General features: G+C 46.9%; 1 protein-coding gene across 1 annotated transcript in view; it reads right to left on the reverse strand.

The window, feature by feature from the left end:
- Sh3rf3 (SH3 domain containing ring finger 3) overlaps window positions 1–20,015 on the reverse strand; it is a 260,865-nt gene extending 240,850 nt beyond the window's left edge. The window contains exon 1 of the mRNA XM_041656365.1: window positions 19,230–20,015. Coding sequence (XP_041512299.1) covers window positions 19,230–19,784 — 555 coding nt within the window. The 5' untranslated portion in view covers window positions 19,785–20,015. The remainder of the gene's footprint in view (window positions 1–19,229) is intronic.
- Between the last annotated feature and the right edge of the window lie 421 nt (window positions 20,016–20,436).

Here is a 20,436-nt window from a genome sequence, read left to right on the forward strand (position 1 = left end):
CTTTTTATACTTTCATTATTTCCTTTCTAATACCACCAATCTGTCTAAATTTGCGGCAACATCTGCACAATTCCCTTTCCTAAACATCAACTAATTATGATTTCTGTTTCAAAAGTTACTATGAGGGAAAAACAGTTTTAGCTTTTTCTCTGCAATATGGGAGAAGAATTTAGTTTCTTTGATCTGAGATGAATGCATTCCTCTGGTCTGGGCCCTCCAGCAGGTTCAGGGCCAGCACAGAGGTTCACACCCCCTCCACCTCCTCCCCCGAGCTATGGTCAGCTGCAGCCCCTCCATCCCACCCTGGGAAGGGAAAGGCCCCACACACCGCCTGTCGTCACAGTCTTGTCTCTCCAGGCTGTCATCTGGCTATGGCTTCAACACCTCTTTTCTCAGGGCATATCAACTCAAGAGTGTCAACCTTAGCAGAACGGCCAGTGTCTCCATCTGAGGAAAGGGGTGACAGCGCTAAGGGCCACTCCTCAAGTCTGAAACGGGGTGGTATTTGTTGGAAGAACAGAACTGTGAAGCATCGTGGGGAAAAAGCTGAGATCCCATACATGGAAAGTGGGGGATATATGGCTTACATAGGGACACTCCAGGACCCCTCCCCAGACACATCCACTCCAGCTGGCCTCTGTTCACTGGATTTCCAATGATTGAATAGTGGAACATTCTTTACTGAATATTGCTATGGAAAGAATATATCAATCCCTATCACATTAAACATAAATCTGATATTATTCACTATATGAAATAATAAAGGCAAAAATGCAGTTTCCATGCACTGAACTTTCGGATGCTCCTTTGCTTCCGGTAAATTAGCTTTTGTCCAGATCTCTGAAATGCTACCCTCGGGACACCAGTCCCACAGAATAAGGTTATTACGTATCTGTTTTTAATGTGAGCCCAAAATTATTTGGTCAAATTCACTCTGCGTGTCAGTTAATGAAGATCACTATATGAAGGAAATGGCAAACAGTCCTCAGAAAGGGCAGGGCACCTCCCCCACATTCTCCAGGACCATAAAGACAACAGCACACCTAACGTAGAAAGACCGAAGTCATCTTTAGGGTGGAACCAGCTGCCTAAACTGGGGAACTATCTATCTCCAACAATGACGGGTACCAACTATCACCTCAGAAAATGGACAGCTGGGAGGGGACAGGTTTGTAACTGCTCATTTCTAAGACAAAAAGTGTCTCTTCTAGGAAGGAACATGAACTTGAAGGCTAAATTTGGTGCCCTTCATTAAGATGCCAGGAGAAAAGCATAATTAGACCTGGTGCCCATGGAGGCCCCTGGGAAGGGCCTGTTGATGAGAGCTGTCAGCACAATGACTTCCCACAGCAGACTCAAAGAATCAGCCGGGGATGGAAACTATGCTCACTCTGACTTCAGACAAATTACTCAGCATGTGTTCCCTGAGCCCTCCTGGCTCTTATTGCATTAAGTTCAGCCCCAAATGCCTGCAGTCGTCTTCAGAGTCTATCATGACGACAGCTCAGAAATCAGGGGAAGCTTCATGTTGCTGCCTATACACCCTGTGAGAGTACACCGTGCAGGCGCAGGGCCTACCAGGCTCGTCAGGAGGATGCTCTCATCAGAACTGTATTAGGGCATGCGACACGGTCTGATCTGTCAGAGCCACACTCTGTACTGGCTTAGTGTCACTGCTGAGTACTGAGAAGGGGGCACGTCAAGTAGGGAGGCCCACGAGTGTAAAACCCTTCACCGGCTTCAGAAATAGAAGGGAAGAAAGGATGAAGAAGAAAACTTATTAATAGTTTTATAGTGCTTTCATGAAAACACAGTAAGATTTGGGGTTCAGAAGTGAAATAAACACTTTTAAGATCAATTTTACTTGTTTCTCTTTACCCTTTCTAATAGGGATACTGAAATATCTCAAATTATTTACACAGCTTTAATCCTATCCTATCAGAATTCAAACCGTCAAGAGATGGTTTATTTGAACACCTGCTAAACCATTAGGTTTCTGTAAATGTTTCTGAAACATGTAGGCCTACATTTCCAAGGAGGAAAAAAATTTCCCATTCAGTCTGTCTCCATGACCACAAAATGTTGAACTCTACAAACATCTGGGCTGGTTCTGATGTTTAATCCAAGGAGAAGGAGCCCCAGATGGCACAGAGAGAGGTGTCTGGATGAGAAAGGTTCAAGCTTGCTGGGATTGTGGGCCACTGTGCATGTTTTCCATACAGATCCTTACACTGTGCAAATCAAAAACTCAACAAGAAAAAAAAAACAGAAACTCAGGGACCACTTTCCCAAGTACACTTGTATTCCCTTGGTTTCCATATTAATTAGAACTCGTATGCTTGAATATAATCAATCTTTATCAGTACTTCACGCATGGGAAGATGTAACCTTACTTCCCCTGCCCCTTCCTCAGTAATACCTTGAAGTAAGCAGTTTCTTTATGAACACATACATGTATATGTGCACACATGTACACACGCACACATGTGGCTACAAAACTCTCCCACTTGCATTTTTTTTTTACGTTTATATTTACAGTGCGGTAAAAGGCAGAATGAACTATTTCTCTTTCTCCCCTGGACAGGCTGTAAGGGGGTAACACACGCACGCGGAGCAGTCAGAACTAAATGCCAAGCCCAACTTGCCAATCAGCTTTCTGTTTTGAGAAAAGAGATCAAGCACCAATCCCATAAGCAACATGGAGCCAGTGCCAAAGCCAGAGTCAGACTGGCTCAGGTCCCAGACCACTGTCCATGGTTGTAACTAACTTCCTCCATCTTCAAAATGAGGAAGGCCACAGTGCCTATATCACAGAGTTATTAGAAAGACTATATGAATTAATAAGTTGAATTCTTGTTTTGGGTAAAAAAAAACTTTTTAGCAGAATTATTTTTAATGAACCAACGAGTGTCAGATTCATAAACAGAGTAACTCCACCAGCCTTCAGGTTGAAGACTGGAAGACTGGCATGCCTGGAGTGGCACAAAGCTTAGGATTTGTTTTGTCCCCAAAAGATTTGCGTGTTAGAAGCTTGCTTCCCAATGTAACAAAGTAGATTGTGGATATTTGCTGGTTGGGTATTCTGGGAGGAAACTGTGTCTTGGGGCGCCACACTAGGAACCAATACTCATCGCACTAAGGTAGGTCAGGCCTTTAGAGGCTGGGCTCCTTGCCACGAGTGCCAGTTATCATACAGCAAGGCTACCTGCACATGCTCAGTCTCGTCTCACCAGCTTGCTCCCCACTTTTACAAAAGGCACTGCTAATGCTGTCTAACACGCTATAATACAGCACACGCAGCCAGACAATGCTGATCTCCTTAGCTGATCTCCAGAACTGTGAGCCAGGTGAGCCTCTCATCTCTGTAAAGGGTGCAGCCATTTTGCCATGGAGACAGACAGGTCTAAGGCATACATCTCATATCAGTGGTCCCAGATATCCCTCCTTGTAGTCTCTGATCAACTCCAATGGCTCTTCAGTGTCCCCTAGTGCCTCAAGATGCTAGGCCTCTGTGCCTGCTGCTCCCTTGGCTGGAATGCTGTCATTCCTTCGTATGGCTAAGTCCTACCTATGTTCCCCATGACATCTGCTAGAATTATGACCTCTTACAATTTCTCTGCAAGTCATAAATGGTCTTTTTATACTGACTTTCCCAGGCCTCCTGCAGCTTAGATCAGTGTTGCTTGGCTCTGTGTAAATACGGGGAATCTCTACTCACCCAATCACAGGGAATATCTCACCAGTTGCCTGAAGCCTGACCAGAGCCGCCCAGAAGAATCCATCATGAACTCCAGATACTGGATACAGAGCTACAGGATGTGATGCTTACCCTGTTGTGTAGTGGTTTTGCTTTGAGCTAATCTTTCCTTGCTATGCCCCCATTTCTCCCTTTTGGAGTAAGAATGTTAGTAGTTATTTTTAAATATATTTATCATTGTGTGTATGGATGCTTTGCCTGCACGTATTTCTGTGCATCCGTTGTGTGTCTGGTGCCCCAGATGCCAGTCTGAGGCATCAGCCAGATCTGAGGCCATCAGATCCCGTAGGACTGGAGTTACAGACAATTGTGAACCACCACATGAGTGCTGGGAATCAAGCCCAGTCCTCTGGAAGAGCAATCAGTGCTTTTAACTGCTGAGCCACCTCTCCATCCCTGGGGGAGATTGCCTTATGTCTCAGAAGATACTTGGAAATTTTAAAGTTCTCACACTGTTAAGGTCTATGGAGATAATCTGGAGGCTGCAATGGGTGGGTTTTTGCATTGTGAGACAGTCCTGAGCTTATGGGGCCAAAGACAGAATGTTGAAGTTTGAGGGCCCACGTGTCTGAATGCATGGTCTCCTGTTTTGGAAAGTGAGGAACCCCAGGGGTAGAGCCTCTCTGGAAGGGTAGGCTGCTGAAACTAAGCTTCAAGGTTTTATACTCTGGCCTCACTTCTTGACTTGGTCTAAATAAGACGAGCTCATGCTCCTGCCTTTACACTTTCCCCACAATGACAAACTTTATCTCCTCACATTGTAACCAGAAACAAAAAAATAAATAAATAAATAGCTTTTTTCTTTTCGGTTAACTTGCTTCTTGTCAGGTATCTGACCATAGTAAGTATAGTTATATAGAATATATAGACATATAAATATATTCGAATTAGTTGAAATGACAGCAAAAAGAAATCCCTTATTATTCTGAAATCTAAATTTAAGTACAATTAGAGCACAAAAAAAGTTCACTGTGAAATATCCCCATTACATTTAGTGTGTGTGTGTGTGTGTGTGTGTGTGTGTGCGCGCGCGCATCTGTGTGTGTCTGTGTATGTCTGTGTGTGTGCTTACTGACATTTTAGTCAACGTCTAGAGAGCCCCAGATTCCAAGCAGGACATAAGTTCTAGCCAAACCGTGTCCTCTGCAGTGGGGCTGGCACCACAGTGCTTGTGGGAACAAGCAATGGGAATAGCCCCCAGAGGCACTGATGTTTGAATACTTGGTCCCCAGCTGGTGCAGTTACTTGGGTACATTCAGGAGGCATGGCTTGCTAGAGGAAGTGTGTCACTGGGGCAGGGTGGGCTCTGAGGTTTCAATAGCCTCGTGTCCTTCCCAGTGTGCTCTCTTTGCCTGGTGTTTTCAGCTCATGATATGAATCCTCAGCTTCCAGTTCCAACCACTATGTCTGCCACCTGCTGTGATACCATCTCATCACTGTGGACCCTAACCCTCTGGCATCTATCAGAAGCCCAAATAAATCCTTCAATTAAGCCTTTGTAATGGTGTTTCATCACAACAACAGAAAAGAAACTAATCCAACCACTGGGGTTCATTCCTGGCTTGTAGGGCTGAAGAGACACTTGTAAGATGACTGTGGACCATGAGTGGCAGGTCACAGATAAGGAAGACATCTTCAAAAGACCTACAACACGTGGGCTGTCCTGACACTTGTTAGTTGAACAAGTGAGCCCCCTTCAAAGAGGTTGCGTTGCTGCAGGGCCCCATGCCTACAGTAGAAGTCGTTCATCTAAGGCTCACAGGATATGTGATCATCTTTGGGATGAAAGCAGTTTAGAAGTGCAAATGACTGTCAATATGAATATTAATAGCAGAGTATTAATAACTGAAGCTGTGTGCCAGACACTCGGCTCTTGATTAAACAGAATGGAGCTGGTGGCAAACCAAAGGCTTCTCAACTCGGAGCCAAGGGATCTACAGGAGACCAGGCTGCAGGAAGGCAGAGGACGTCCAGGTTGGCTGCAGCCTTTTCCCGGAGTCCTCCAGTGTCGTCCAACTCCTGTAGCGTGCTGGACCCGAGTGTCTGAATAAGGTAGGATCGACGAATAAATGAGAGAAGGAAGGAAAGCATTTGGAGCTGAAGCAGAAAATACAAACAGGGAAATAAAGGCTGCCATGTTCTCCTGGGTTCTGCCTACTCATCAAAAAGTAAATTATAGGACTTCTTTTTCTGTTAAAATTGCAAATCAGAACTGTTCCGCAAGCTGTGAACTCATCAGAAACATTTTTAACTGCCATAGCTGCTCATTACAAATATGTGAGCCGAGATGAACAGCAGCTGCCCTGCCAGGCTGCCTATGACCACGTCTTGTCGCTCGGAGATGCAGACCCTCTAGGTTATGCAGTGCCTCAATCACGAACGTACTGTGCAGCCTTTGAAATTACCCTCTTCACAGTTTTAAATGCTGGAGCTTCTGCCTGACTAATGCCATTTTTAATTACACGGAATCAAGTATTTTATTGTGATCTAATGGGGTCTATTACTCATCCAAATGGCACCAGTCAGCAACAATATTCCCCAGAGCCAATTACTCAACCCTCCTCTCATTCCGGAGGAGCGGCGGGCCCGCACGTGCGACTGTACACAGCGGGAGCTATCACGTCTTGACAATCTGCTCCGAACGGCAGAAAAGTGCCATCAAGAAACCCTCATTGTAATGGCTTGCAATGGGCTCTTGACATCAAGCCTAACAATGGTGACTAATGGAGCTGTAGCTCAAGACAGGTACTATGCACTGATCCCTCTGGACCTACGGCATGCTCTGCACAGGTGGTACGGTGGGATGGAGCAGATGCTATGGAGAGCCAGCACCTCCAAGTCCTACAGCAAGCAGGCGGAAAAGCTAGGGCCACAACCTCAGTGACAACACAGTGTGCGCACTACGCAGAGACATACATAAAAACTAACAAGTGCACAGCAGATGACCTGGCCAGAGGGTCCCTTCCTCTAGCTAAGATCCCATACATACACAGAGCAACCAACCCAGACCAACTCATCTTACCTACAATCTATTTTAAGGGATTGAGTCATCTTAAGCAAACCGAAAGATAAGCAAAACTCATCTATTCCCCGAAGCTTTTACTCAAATATGTGAACTGCCAAGCCAATCACTAACGATAAGCTTAGCTTCTTAAAACCATAAGCATACTTGTAAATGTATATGCATATGTGTAGAGGTATGTGATATTGATATGTATTAGTGATGAAGTGAACAATAAATAGGTCAGACTCCAATGCTGGACATTTTACCTAAAGACCGCTTATTAGTTTCCAAATATTTACAAGAGAAATTCATATTACTAAACCAGGTGCCATAAAACCCAGAAGCAGAGACGTATACTAGAAAGGTCACTCGATGAACAGTGGACAAATAAATCTTTTTTGAGAAAAGTAGCAATCAATAGCAAGCGATGAGACCTTGATGTGCCCCTCTTGAATAATTGACAAGGCATCTTTTTTGGAACATTTACAGCACTATGTTTAGCATCCCATTTCGTGCTACAAAATAATTCACTCAAGTGTTGACTTCTTATCACATCTATTAACCAGATAGCAAATGGCAAGTAGCAGACGCAGAGCTAATATTCTTTGGTACGTGCAGCCAACTGGGGTGATTAGCCAAGAACTAATCTTCCTGCAGCCCTAATGAGAGAAAAGTTGCCCATCAATGCAGACCTGATACCACCCATCAAAAAATATAAAGTGCCCTGAAGCAGCTCCAACTCACAGAGCCACACCATCTCCCTATGCCTCCTTCCTTCCAGCAAACCCTTCAGCACCATCCTATGGCTGCTGTTCCAAGAAGCGAGCATCCCATCAGCTTCTTCTGAAGACCTCCAGGAAGGTGCCAACCACTACACCCCTTAAGGGACAGAGAGACTCACTCTAGGTCTGTAGAGAGGAGGCATTAAGACCATCAAACATGTCCAGGTGATGCTGGGGTGATGGGAAAAGGATCAGGTGCTCTAAGCCCTAGGGAGCCAACTTGGATCTACCTCAAACAGCATTTTTCCAGCTCCAGGCCAATGCCTGATGGTTCCACGGAGCCTGGACAGTGAAGTGAAACAGTCAGATACTTCAGGACATGGCCAGCACCCCAGCTTTCCCAGGTCCCCCCAAAATGAACGGCACCCACAGGTCAGCAGGAAGCAGTCTCACCCCTGCCTCACATGCAACCTCTAACACCTTACCTTTTTATAATAAATAAAAAAGGAGGAGTGTTAGTATTCAGGCATCTGCACTGGCCTGCCCTTGGAGTCCTGACAGTTGCAGCCACTAAGAGCAGCTCCTGTCCACATTCACTATGTTCCCTTTTAATAGGGCCCTGCCCACCTCCTCTCTCTCTCTCTCTCTCTCTCTCTCTCTCTCTCTCTCTTTCTCTCCCCTCCCCGTCCCTCCATCTCCTCTCTGTTCTCTCTCCTCTTCTACTGCTCCTCTCCCCAGAAGCCAGTCGTCCCCCTCCCCTTCCCCCCTTTTATGATCCCTTTCCCCTAATAAAAGCCCCTCCATGTGAACTCTGTTGCATGGCATCTTTCTCTTGCACCCCCCATTTTTTAATTACAACAGTGACTCTATGGAGCCCATTCTTTCTACAGAGAACCAGGAGCTGGCTCACACTTCCCTGCTCACCCTGAGTCTTCAAGCCCATCGGGCATCCCTGTTCTCTCTCTAGAGCCCCAGGAGGCTCAGCTTTTATCAGTGAATGTGCATGGGGTACTGGGGTGCACCGAGCTCTGAGAAGTCATGGGAGACATATCTTGTTCCAAGTCTGGTCAAATATCCCCCTGTGTGATGCTGAAATAACATTCTATTCTGCCCAGCACATTCTGACTAGAAGAGAAAATTCATGTGAATGTTTTTATTGGTGGTGGTGGGGGTGCTAGGATGGGTCTCGCACATGGTAGGCAAATGCTCCATCACTAAGATAGTTCTCCAGATTACATGGGAATTTTTAAAGGATGAATCAAAGACCACAAGAAGAAGGGTGTTAGTAGGGAGAAGGAAGATGTCAAAGAAATGGGAACACAGAGTTTACCAAGTCTCAGAGCTACCAAAAATCCACCCAGAAGAGACCAGGAACACCACGGTTCCTAACAGGAAGGGCAGTGGATGGCTGTCCAAGCAGCTGCGGAGCAGCCTATGCAGAACTGAGATTTAGAACTTCCAGAAGGCTCGGTGGCATCTTAGAGGGCCACCAAAGCCAGAGTACACACACCAATAGAGGATATAGAGAAGAGGCAATCACAGATAAGCGTACCTAAGGAGTCATTCAGGGAGCCACCTGCATGCTCAGCAGGCATGACAGGAGATCAAGTCCCCCCTGGCAGTGCTAGACATGACCTCAGTGGCTGCTCCAAACCCCTCTTCTCCCTGCTCCCACCCACTCTTGCTACTGTCAGGACTTATAAAATGATTAAGCCTTCTCTCAAACTTCATTGTAATCCCCAAGTCATCGCCCATCTTTCCTGGGGCCATGACCCTAGATCCACACTAGCCTTCATGACAGAGAACCCGCGGCTAATTCAAGCCACAGTCGACAACATGAAGAACCTGCCAGCAGGAATGCCAGTGGGATCAGCAGCAGTCCTTGGTTCCAGTGCCTACCCTGTCACTGGAGAAGTTGAGCAGGGCTCAAAAGTCACACAAGGCTCTTGGCTCTCCTCCAGTTCACCGTAGTGGGGAGAAGGGCTAACGTGTGAGGGTTAAAATAGGATTGTAAATGGACTCTGCTTTGGTTTCCTGGCTGCCCAGACCCGAATAATCACACAAAACTATATTAATTACAACACTGTTTTTTAAGTCGATAGCTCATGCATATTTCTAGCTAGCTCTGATATCTTAAATTAACCCATTTCTATTATCTGTGTATCACCACAAGGCTGTGGCTTACCAGTAAGGTTCAGGCATCTTTCTCCTTCGGCAGCTACATGATGTCTCATTGATTCTGCCTGCTCTCTCCATATATCCCTGTTTGGATTTCTTGCCTGGCTTTACTCTGCTAAGCCATTGGCCAAAACAGCTTTATTCACCAACCAATAAAAGCACCACATACACTGAAGGACATCCAACATCATAAGATTACTAGCTAGTGAGCCCTTCCTCCAGGGAGGGACCCAGAAGTTGCTAACTTCAAAAAGCCACAGAGCAGCTAGGTACCAGAAAAGCAGCCAGCCCACAGAAGGGGAAAATGAGGAAAGAGCACTACAAACAACCCGCGGAAATTAAAATGGAATCAGAAATGCCCAGAAAGAAGAATGACAAAAGTAAAAACAAAGTCCTGGTCCTCTTACACAAAGCTGCCTGGCTCCTGGCCACATAAGGTATGCCCTGCCATGGCACTGGCCTCTCATTGCCCACACCCACCCAGTTACCACCAAGGGACCTGCTCATCCCAGAAGGGCAGTCAGAAGGAGGGCTTCTCAGCCCACAAGGCTACCAGCAGCAGCAAAGGCATTAGGTGGTCCATGGGGCCAGCTCTGGTGCTGATTTGTTTAAAAGGACTCATGGATTAGTTTGGGAAGACAAAGGAGCCATCATGGCCAACACCAACCACACTTAGCAGACTGGTTATTAATCGTATGGGGACAAGCAGGTATTTTCTACAACATCTAAATTCAGGGGAAAAATAGGTTGCTGATGTTTGGAGGACAAAAATAAAAGGAACATCCATATACAAAGATATTTTAAGCAAAATCATGGCTCACAAACGACAAAGGAGTAAAGAGTCGGTGGCTGAAAGTGGAATTAAGGGAAGTGAGCAGTCCAATCACACATAACAGTTATGTATACTGATCATGAGGACCAACAGATGCCAACCATGGATACCAAACACAGATAACAACTGCAAGCGTCAACCATGTACACCCAACTATGAGCATCAACCACATATAATGACCACGCACAGTAAGCAGGAGCACCAACCCCAAACACCAGTCATGAGCACCAACCACATTGTGGCCAGGAGAATCATCAACCACATACAACAATCACACATAGAAACCATGTGTTTCGATCATGCATACAACCACGAGCATTGGCCATGTGTATCAATCATAGCAGGAACCACATACAACAATGAACAACAGAGCAACCATGAACACCAATCACGTGGTTTAACCATATACACCAACCATGATTTTCAACCATGAGCAACTAATCTTACACATCAGTCAGGAGCACTAATTGTTCATACCAAACATGACCACTGACCATGTATGCTGGCCGGGAACAACCAAGCTTGCATACCAGACATAAACACCAATCATATGCACCATGATTGAACATAAATATATGTCCTACAAAGGTTACAATGACGACAGTGCTGGAGAGTCAATAGTCAGCGAAGGGGCTCCCCAGGGCTTGAAGTACGAAGGCTTCTGTTCGTCTGTGCTCTCTATGGGCCTTGCTGTGAGTGATGTGAAAACAGTTTAGTATTTCACAACTCTCCCTCTGGTCAATAAACAATTCCACTTCTTTAAAGCAGTGATATGGGACTCACCTCTACCTGCCCATGAACACAAATGTGTATACATTAAGCACTGATAGCACTGCCTTTCAGCCCTGAGCTCTTCCCATCCATATAGCTCCAAAAACAAACCTGCCACGGTTGCATTAGAGCCTACCCAGAGGCTGTCCTGACCCTTCTCTAAGAGAAGCAATTTAATGCAAGAGAAAATATAATTTGTGAATGGTACTGGTCTTAGGGTTTCTACTGCTGCAATGAGATACCTTGACCAAAAGCAAGCAGAGGAAAGGGTTTATTTGATTTACATTTCCACATTTAATCATCATCAAAGGAAGTCAGGACAGGAACTCAAACAGGGCAGGAACGTGGAGGCAGGAGCTGATGAAGAGGCCATGAAGGGGTGCTGCTTACTGGCTTGCTCATTATGGCTTGCTCAGTCTACTTTTTTACAGAACCCAAGGCTACTGGCCCAGAGATGGCACCATTCACAATCATCTGGCCCCTCCCCCTTGATCACTCATTAAGAAAATATTTACAGGCTTGCCTACAGCCTGATCTTATGGAGTCATTTTCTTAATTGAGGTTCCCTCCCCTCGGATGATTCTAGCTTGTGTCAAGTTGGCATAGGACCAGCCAGCACAGGACTCAGAATCTGCTTGTCACTTTGCCTCACGAGGAAGAGTATGCTAGGCTTTAAAACAGCTTTATAGTCCTGGCAACAGCAAGATCAGGGATTATTTGACACTGAAAACGTCTAAGCCTCTGTTTTCCTCCTACACACACAGCTGAAGGACCACCACTTCATCGCTATGCATTTCCATAAACTTCTGCATAATAAATATCTGTGTCTTCTCACTGAATTCATTGGGCAAAGATACTCTACATGGGCAAGGCCTTGAGAAGATAACATGTCCTTCCCAGTGACTGCTCAAGGCCTCCCAAGAGCTTTCCTTGGAGGGTAACAATTGTTTGAAGAATGATTTGACCTTTCAAATCCAACAGCATCATTGGTAAGCAAACCTGTAGGAGACACCATATTTGCAACAAAAGCATCTTCTTGATTATAACTCACTGTGTCTGATGACATTTGCTATTCCTTCTTACTATTATCTGATCTATGTCAAAGCCTCCCCCAATTTCCTTTCCTCTCTCTAGTACTTCTGGGTCTGTCTTTGGTTAAACCAAAGAAAAGAACCCTTTGCATAGCATATGCAATGCCCTAAGATAAATCCTTAGCACTGGAAAAACTCCTGCTAGATAAGAACGAAAGAGAGGGGGGCGGGGACAGGGAGGGAGGGAGGGAGGGAGGGAGAAAGATAAAGGCACGTATTTTCCTCTACATACCCAGCTATGTAACTTAATGGAAACAAATACAATTAATTACAAATAAACATCGATATTTTTATCCCAGGCACCTCCTGTCCACCCTCTATACAGGCAAATGCCTAGTATACTGCAAATTCGCTGCTGAAGCTGGCCCTCCCTCCTTCTGTGCACTGCTGAGGACCTGTCTCCTATTCTCTGAAGATACTGCATCTGCCCTTGGGAGATGATGTTTTTAATTTCTCTCTTCCTACTTCTATTGATCAGAGTTGCAGACCCTGGCTCATATGAAACTCACGAATTCATGTGAGTACTACACATACATTCCATGAAGTAGTTCGTGCTTACAGATAACCAGCGAATCAGAGCAGTGTAGACACATAGAAAGCAGAGGCATCACACAAACTACATGTAGCCTGTTTAAGGTGCCCACAAACAGTTCCATCTCTAGGCAGACATAAGCCACTGACAGTTAAAATGAGCGTAAAGAGAACGCGGGTGGATCAGGTTCAGTGGTGGTGCACAGCTTTAACCCCAGCACTCGAGAGGCAGAGGCAGGTGGATGTCTGTGAGTTCGAGGTCAGCCTGGTCTACAGAGAGAGTTCCAGGACAGTCAGAACTACAAAACTGTAGTAGAATCCAAATTTCATTTAGGTTTTCGGAATTCCATTTGAATTTCTCTCAGGATCTAAGGGGCCGCCATGCAATGTGCTAACAGAACTCCTGAGTCACTCACTGCTGCGGACACCTTCAGCCCGACAGCCTATTTTTAAAGGTTAATTAAAATTCCAATAGAATGCCCATGGAGTATGCATTTCTCCTTCAGTAAATCGGAAGCTCTCCCAAGCACAGCAAACCTGATAAAAAACTGACCTTGGCCTCTTCCAGAGACCCCCAATGAAGAACACTTTCACCGAGCTAAGTGTTCACTGATATTTTATTTCAAAAAGGTGCCTGGAATAAGATTGTGCTGGCTGGAAGGGACAGAAAATAAATGCAGGCTGAACCAAAATACTCATCAGAAACAACCATACAGTTGAGAACCGATTCTACCCTGTTCAGAGGGCCGCAGAAGAAGACAATGGGACAGATCCCCTCGACCCCACCCACCATGGGGGCTGCTCGGTCCCAGGCAACTGCAGAGCTTTCTCTTTCCTGCAGATCAAGGAGAAGAGCTTGCTTTCAGAGCGGCTACAGCCAGCTGGATCCACAACTAAGCAAAATGGTCCTCTCCTGCTGTCCTTAAAGCAAATGGCAGTCTTGCTTTTTTCCTTTTCTTTGGGGGGGGTGTCGTTGGGGTTTTCTTCTTCACTTTAATGATGCTTATAAAGATCAGGGACACAGTCTGTGATAAGAAATATAAAACTGGGCAGGAACAGTGAAAAACAAGAAACAGGCTCCAATAGCCATTGGGCTTAGATGTTCATTGAGGGCCCATGACCAAATCTCCTTAACACAAGATGACTTAGAATCTAAAAGTAAAGTATGATCTCTCTCTCCGTCCCTCCCTCCCTCCGTCCCTCCCTCCCTCCTTCCCTTCCTCCCTTCCTCTCTTTCTCTCTCATTCCCCTGTGCACAGCACAAATAATTCTCCACATGCACCCCTAACTTAGGTTCCTATACGCAACAGACCCACTAGCAGGGCCCCAGGAGGAACACCTCATTGGTAATGTGGGTAACCTAATTGTCCACAGAGAGGTGGCAAGAAATTAAGGAAGCCAGAATTAAAACTATTGTGCTAGAGCACCTGGAACCTGTGCCCTCCTTAGGCTCCAGAGTCCCCTTCCCTACCTCTTCTTCAGTAAGGACTACCACAAGCCCTAGGGGAGTTCCTGGGCCTCAGCTCTGAGAGAAGGCGGTGAGAGGCAATGCCATAGTACAGCACCAGTCCCAGGACACAAGGGAAGTCTATGACGGTGTCCAGACCACACTCTGCCTGTATACTTAGAGACTGGAGAGAAACCTTCCTCTCTCTGGATCTGGCTGTCGTCGCACCGAGGTGCCACCTGCAGCCACCGCCTTTCTCAGAAACTGGTTTCAGGCTAGAGGGGAGACTTCAGCAGCAAAGCAGGGTGGGCATGTGTGGCTTTTACGATGGACTGCTCAGCCTGATCTGTGCAGGGCTGCTGTCACTTATGCTCAAACCATAAAAAATGAGGGGACACTCCTGCCACCACAATGCTCTACAATCCCCACGTCGATGAAATAGCCTGAAGAGCATCTGTTTAATTTGGGGTGAACCAAATAAAGAGGTCACTCCTGTTTCTGTTTGGGACCGTGTCTATCAATTAGCTAGTTTTGTCATGGAATAAGAAGATGCCGCTGAAGCCAGATTCCTCAAAGCCAGCGAGGCACTCAGGCTAAAGTTCATCTTTCCAGTATCCTGCTAACAGCAAGTCACTCAGCAGAAGGAAGCTTTACCTTCTTGATTTTCTGACCTATGTTCCTGGCGACCTCACAGGGCTGCAGGAAAGAAGAGAGAGCTCACACATGGTGGCACACACCTAATAACACAAGCACTCTGGAATCTGAGGCAAGAGGATTAAGGGTTCATGCCTAGCATGGGCTACAGAGTGAAACTGTGTCTCAAAACATTTTTTAAAAATAGATAAAATATTCTGTACAAGCCACGACACACAATAGGTGCTCAGTGAAGAGTAATTTGGATTGCTCACTAATAATAACCACTATTAAGAACACAGCACCAAATGTTGTTGCCTCTGAAGTGCTTTTCTCACAGTCAAAGTATCCCGGGCAGACGGAACTACAGCAACGTTCCCATGTCACCAACTGTCTGATACCCTATGGGGTATCTGGCTCCTTTCAGAATCCAAGCATGTCTATTCCGGCATGGCTGACCGTTTGCCAAACAGAGAGGTAAAGGATTGTGGTTGGAGGACACAGCCTACCACAGGTGACGCACCTAGATATCAATCTCCGTGGGGCACAAAAGGCTCACTTCTCCATCCAGTCGGTAGAATTACTGTGTCCAGCCCTCAGCAGCATTAAAAAGGAAAGATACAACCTCTTCAACTTTGATGACTAGGGATCAGGTGAATTTTATTTCAGACACCTCAGACACCCTCCACCCTGGTCAACGCTCTCATGTTAGCCGCCTGCTACCGTGCGGGCTATCTGGTTTCTCTCAGAATCAAGCACACCCAGGAGGTGAAGGCCCGCAGAGGGTGAGTTCACAGTAACACTTAGACGTGTAAACAATTCAAGGACAATCTGGATGTCATGAGACCCTGTCTCACTGCTGAAGAAACAACAAGCCAGAAAAATATACAGTACAGGACCGCGGGGAAACTCATGGCACCGTATCCATACATATGTTCCAGCCCCAGCACAGGGGAGGGGCAGAAAGGAAGACGCAATATAAGCAACCTATGTTATTAGCCCTTGAACCCGCATTTATGTCATCAAAGGTACTGTTAAACTTCCCCCAATGTGTAAGTCTGTGAAAGCATCTTTACTCTCCAACCTCACAGAGTTCTGCACAAACACCAGGCAGTGACTGTAATGGCTTCCTAAAGAGGCTAGAATACTTCTCTTTTCCCACTCAGTTTGGTCAGGTTCATGGCGAGAGACCAAGACAGGTTATATAGATAGGCACAATATAACTAGTTGATAGTTTCTATATATGTCCAAACAAAAGCAAAGAATATTCAAAAATAAAAGCACTTGTTAAAGTAGGAATTATCATATGCTTAAGTCTTTACTAAATCCTTCATATTAAAAATTCAATCTCTAAATGATTCAATCTGAAACCATAATACCCTTCTGGCAGAATCCCTATTTGCCTGACTGCCTTCCTGTTTCTGTTTGTTGGATTGCAAGGGACGGGAACCAGGGTCTCTGGCATACTAGACATGTGCCGTACCACTGAGCTACATCCCCAGTCCTCATAAAACTCTTAGACCGTCCTAACACAACCCAGTTGCTGACGGTTTGGGATATCAAAGGGGTTCCCTCTCAAGACTTTCAAGACAATAAACAAGTTAGGTTGAGAAAGTTAGCACACATTATAAAACTTTCAATAGTTTTATAGTATCTTTCCAGCCAGACTCTTCAACAGCACTTTAAGAAGCCACACGGAAACAGTATTTAGCAGCAGATAAAGAAACCAATAATCCCAAACTAGGCAATGGGCACTTCTAACTTGGTACAACATTTCTAGGGGCAGCATCAGTAACTGTTTTTTTTTTTTAAAGAGTCATCTTAAATCTGTCAGGTAGGGAACTCCCCAGTATGCTGAAGACAACCGAGACTCCACGCAAAGCATTTTGTGACCTGTGCATGAAACCAATCAGAACTTCAGTGCATTTTATACCCTATGCAGTCCCCAGATTCGGCTATAAATGAGTTAAGAATGCAGATGGGCTGAGTAGATACCTGTCCACAATGTATACACCTTAAAGGTTCACATATCTCCACTAGCCCAAAAGATCCGAGGAACTTCTAATCAAGAAGGGGGAAATGTGACATTTAAGGTTACTATTAGGTCAAATTTGGCATTTGTTAAGCGGTGGGATGAGTATCCATTTACTAAATAACATCAGGCAGCCACATCCAGAATTCAGCCTCACTAGAAAGCATCAATGTAAATTTTAGGGACAGTGGAGTACCGAGAGTCTGTTTGGAGGCAGTTTTTAGCTGGTCTCTGCCTACTATGTTCACAGGTGGCTGACACCTACATAACATGGAGTTTCAGCCCCTTTCTCTTTCACAACCATCACGGTCCCCTAGACTGCTCATCGAGACCTAACACTATTTCCCCACAGTGGTAGTGTGACGGCAGCAGGCGCGGCTTCTGACTGACCAAGAAGAAACCCAGTGACTACTAAAAAATCAATGAAGAAAAGCTCCAAATACTGCAATCTCTGCCTCTGCTACTTTCTTCTCTGAACACGGCCAAATAACACTAGACTTCATTCTAACTTTCCCCCCAAACCTGAACTTGGTCCTTTTGAGACGACTGAAAGAAAGCCTGCATTCAAGGTGACATACACAAAGAAGACACGTTCTCAAATTCCCAGAAGTGCAGACATCCCAAACCGTGGTGTACGTGGCCATCCAGAACATCAACCTCCAACATCTCAAAATCGTAAAGACCCAAATACGATTTCCTCATACTCAAGCACTATTGCTAAAGCTACAAGCTTCCGCCTCAGGGACAAGTCCCAAAGAACGCACTGAACAGCAGTAAGGTCCCAGGAGTTGTCTGAGGTTGTGACTTTCCTGTATCAGAGGCTTCCGGGTAAGCGTCAGGCCAGCCTCACTCCTCAAGGTGAGCTGGACCGAGGTCTGCTGGCAGTCATCAAAGCACCTGAGCATCTCAGAGGAGTCATAGTTCCAAAGCCCACATAATTACTGAAGCAGGAGGAAGCAACCAACAAATGTTGCAAATAAAAACCTTTAATTATAATATTAGATTACAAACAACAACGACAAGAACGAAAAGCTTCTGAGCCTCTAATGGAGTTAGTATAGCTGGATTCAGCCACAACTAGAGTCAAATTTAAATTTTGGTCCCTCAGCGACGATCCTAAGAAGGAAGGACTATTCCCTGACTACCTTTCTCCCAGTCCACAGAAAACTCATATTTAGTCATCCAGAAAGAAGTCTTTCAACTAAAACAAAAGTAGTAAAGTCTATACAATGCAGGTGTACAAAATCTAATAATGAATATTTCAAACAACAGTCCATGTGGGAAAACAACCCTACCTACGAGACCATAAGAGGACCCAGGCTTGGCAAGAGAATGCCGCAAGCCCTGAGGTTAGGACCGCACGCTCCTGGTGATTCTACGCAAACTCCTTTCTTCCTTCTGGAGACAGCTGTAGTCATTCTGTGGCAGGTCTGCCCACTCTGCCCTCTGCCCTGTCCACCTTAAGCAGACAGTTAATCAGGTACGAGGCCATCAGCTCCCTGTCAGCGATCAGAATCAGGGGACCAATAAGCAGTAAGTTCCCAACTGGTGACCTGAGGGCGAGAAGGAAGACTCCAGAGGTGTAGGGGGGAGATGGTTGTTTCTGGGGATTTGGAAGGGTAAAAAAGTGTGAGAGAGATATACAAATACATACAGTCAGGATACATGGATAAATAGATAGACAGATACACACAGAGTCAGTATAGATGAATGGATGGATAGATAGATAGATAGATAGATAGATAGATAGATAGATAGATAGATGATAGATAGATGGATAGATGGATGGATAGATGATGATGATAGATAGATAGATAGATAGATAGATAGATAGATAGATAGATAGATAGACTGAAGGACCAGGCCTAGTCAAAATGGAAGTGGTGGAGGGTGGCAGGTCAGAAGGCATATCCACCTAGTGAGAGTGAGAGGATGGTTCACATGAACTGGTCATGGGGGCAGGTGTGAGCACAGTGCTCTAAGCACTTGGAAAGCAACTTAGATGTCCACATGAAGTTTGGGGTAAGGGTTAGGAGGTGCTGTGGCGGGATGTAGCCAAGAGTTGCTTAAGTGGGAACTGAAAGCTACGCAGAGCCTCTGGAACACAGAGAAGTTGTTAAAGAATAAAACAAACCAGTAGGCCACGGAAGAGCCTCTGACCATGACTCCACGTGCACACAAGCATACACTTTCCCACACAGTGACGCCATGTCATTGGGGTAGATTCTTACCTTAGCCACTGGCACGCTCCTGTTAGACGCCACGTCGCACAAACTGGAGGTAGAGCTGCCTGCCGCGGCTGGAAGAAAGACCGGGGAACGCGGGGGACTGCTGGTCGCACCTCCTGGAACACCAGCGAGCGCCGGGAACGTACTGGGGCCCGGGCGCGCAGGAGGGCTGCTCCCTGGACTGGTGCCCGTGCGGGGCCTCTGGCGAATGCCATCCAGCAGGCGCACCAGCAGGATGTTGGCGGGCAGCTCGTCCACACCGCAGCCCACTAGGATGCGGCACTCGGGACAGCGTAGCTCGTGGCGCGAGCACACGATGCTCTCCAGACAGCGGCGGCAGAAGGTGTGCTGGCATGGTAACACCTTGGCCGTGGTATCCAGGCGCTCCAAGCATACGGAGCATTCCAGCAAGTCCAGCAGCGATGACTCGTCCATGTCCTCGTCAGTCCTCGCTTGGGCCTCCTGCTGCTGCTCACCCTTCCTGTCGTCGCCCTCGTCGCTCCGAGCTGTAGTGGCCGCCGCCTTGGACGCCAACAGCCAGGACGCTCCTAGCAGCATGGGGGAGGCGCTGGCGCGGGCCCAGTGAGCCGCCTAAGTCCAGGAGCCAGAGCCCGGCCCGCCAAGGATAGCGAGCTTTTGCACCCTGCCTGGGCGGGCAGGGTTCCGTCCCCAGCGGACGCTCAGACAGCCCAAGGCGATGGCCTCTGTGTTGCAAAGTGACACACGCCGACCCCGCCAGAGGAGTTCCTGGAGCAGCGAGTCAACTCCAAGCAGCTGAGCGGGCTCAACCCTCCTACACGCGCGGCTGGCCACTGCGGGCTACACCTGTCCCGCCTCGCCGCTCGCACCCGGGAGCCCAGGGGCAGGAAGTGCGGGGAGAGGCCAGCCGGGTCCCCGGGGAGGCCAAGGTGCGGCGTGCGCGCTCCCCCGCGCCGCAGGCGAGCCGCACAGCCCCCCTCGGCGCCTCCATGCGCCCCTGGGCTGCCAGAACGCCACCGCCTCGCTCAACCGGCCGGGCTGGACCTTCTCCCCGGCCGCGAGCACGTGCGCGGGGGGGGGGGGGGGGCGGGGGAAGAGGTCACAGTCACGGAGAAGCGGACACCTCTCTTGCCTTGGCGTTCTCCCCTCAGGCCACCTCCGGGGCTCCGGAGAACTTCCCCCGCGCAGCCTTGGCCCTGTCCCCTATGGACGCGGGACTCTGGGTTCTCCC

The sequence above is a fragment of the Microtus oregoni genome, unplaced genomic scaffold (assembly GCF_018167655.1).
Source record: "Microtus oregoni isolate MIOR12 unplaced genomic scaffold, Mior012 000007F_ref0000211, whole genome shotgun sequence".
NCBI lineage: Eukaryota > Metazoa > Chordata > Mammalia > Rodentia > Cricetidae > Microtus > Microtus oregoni.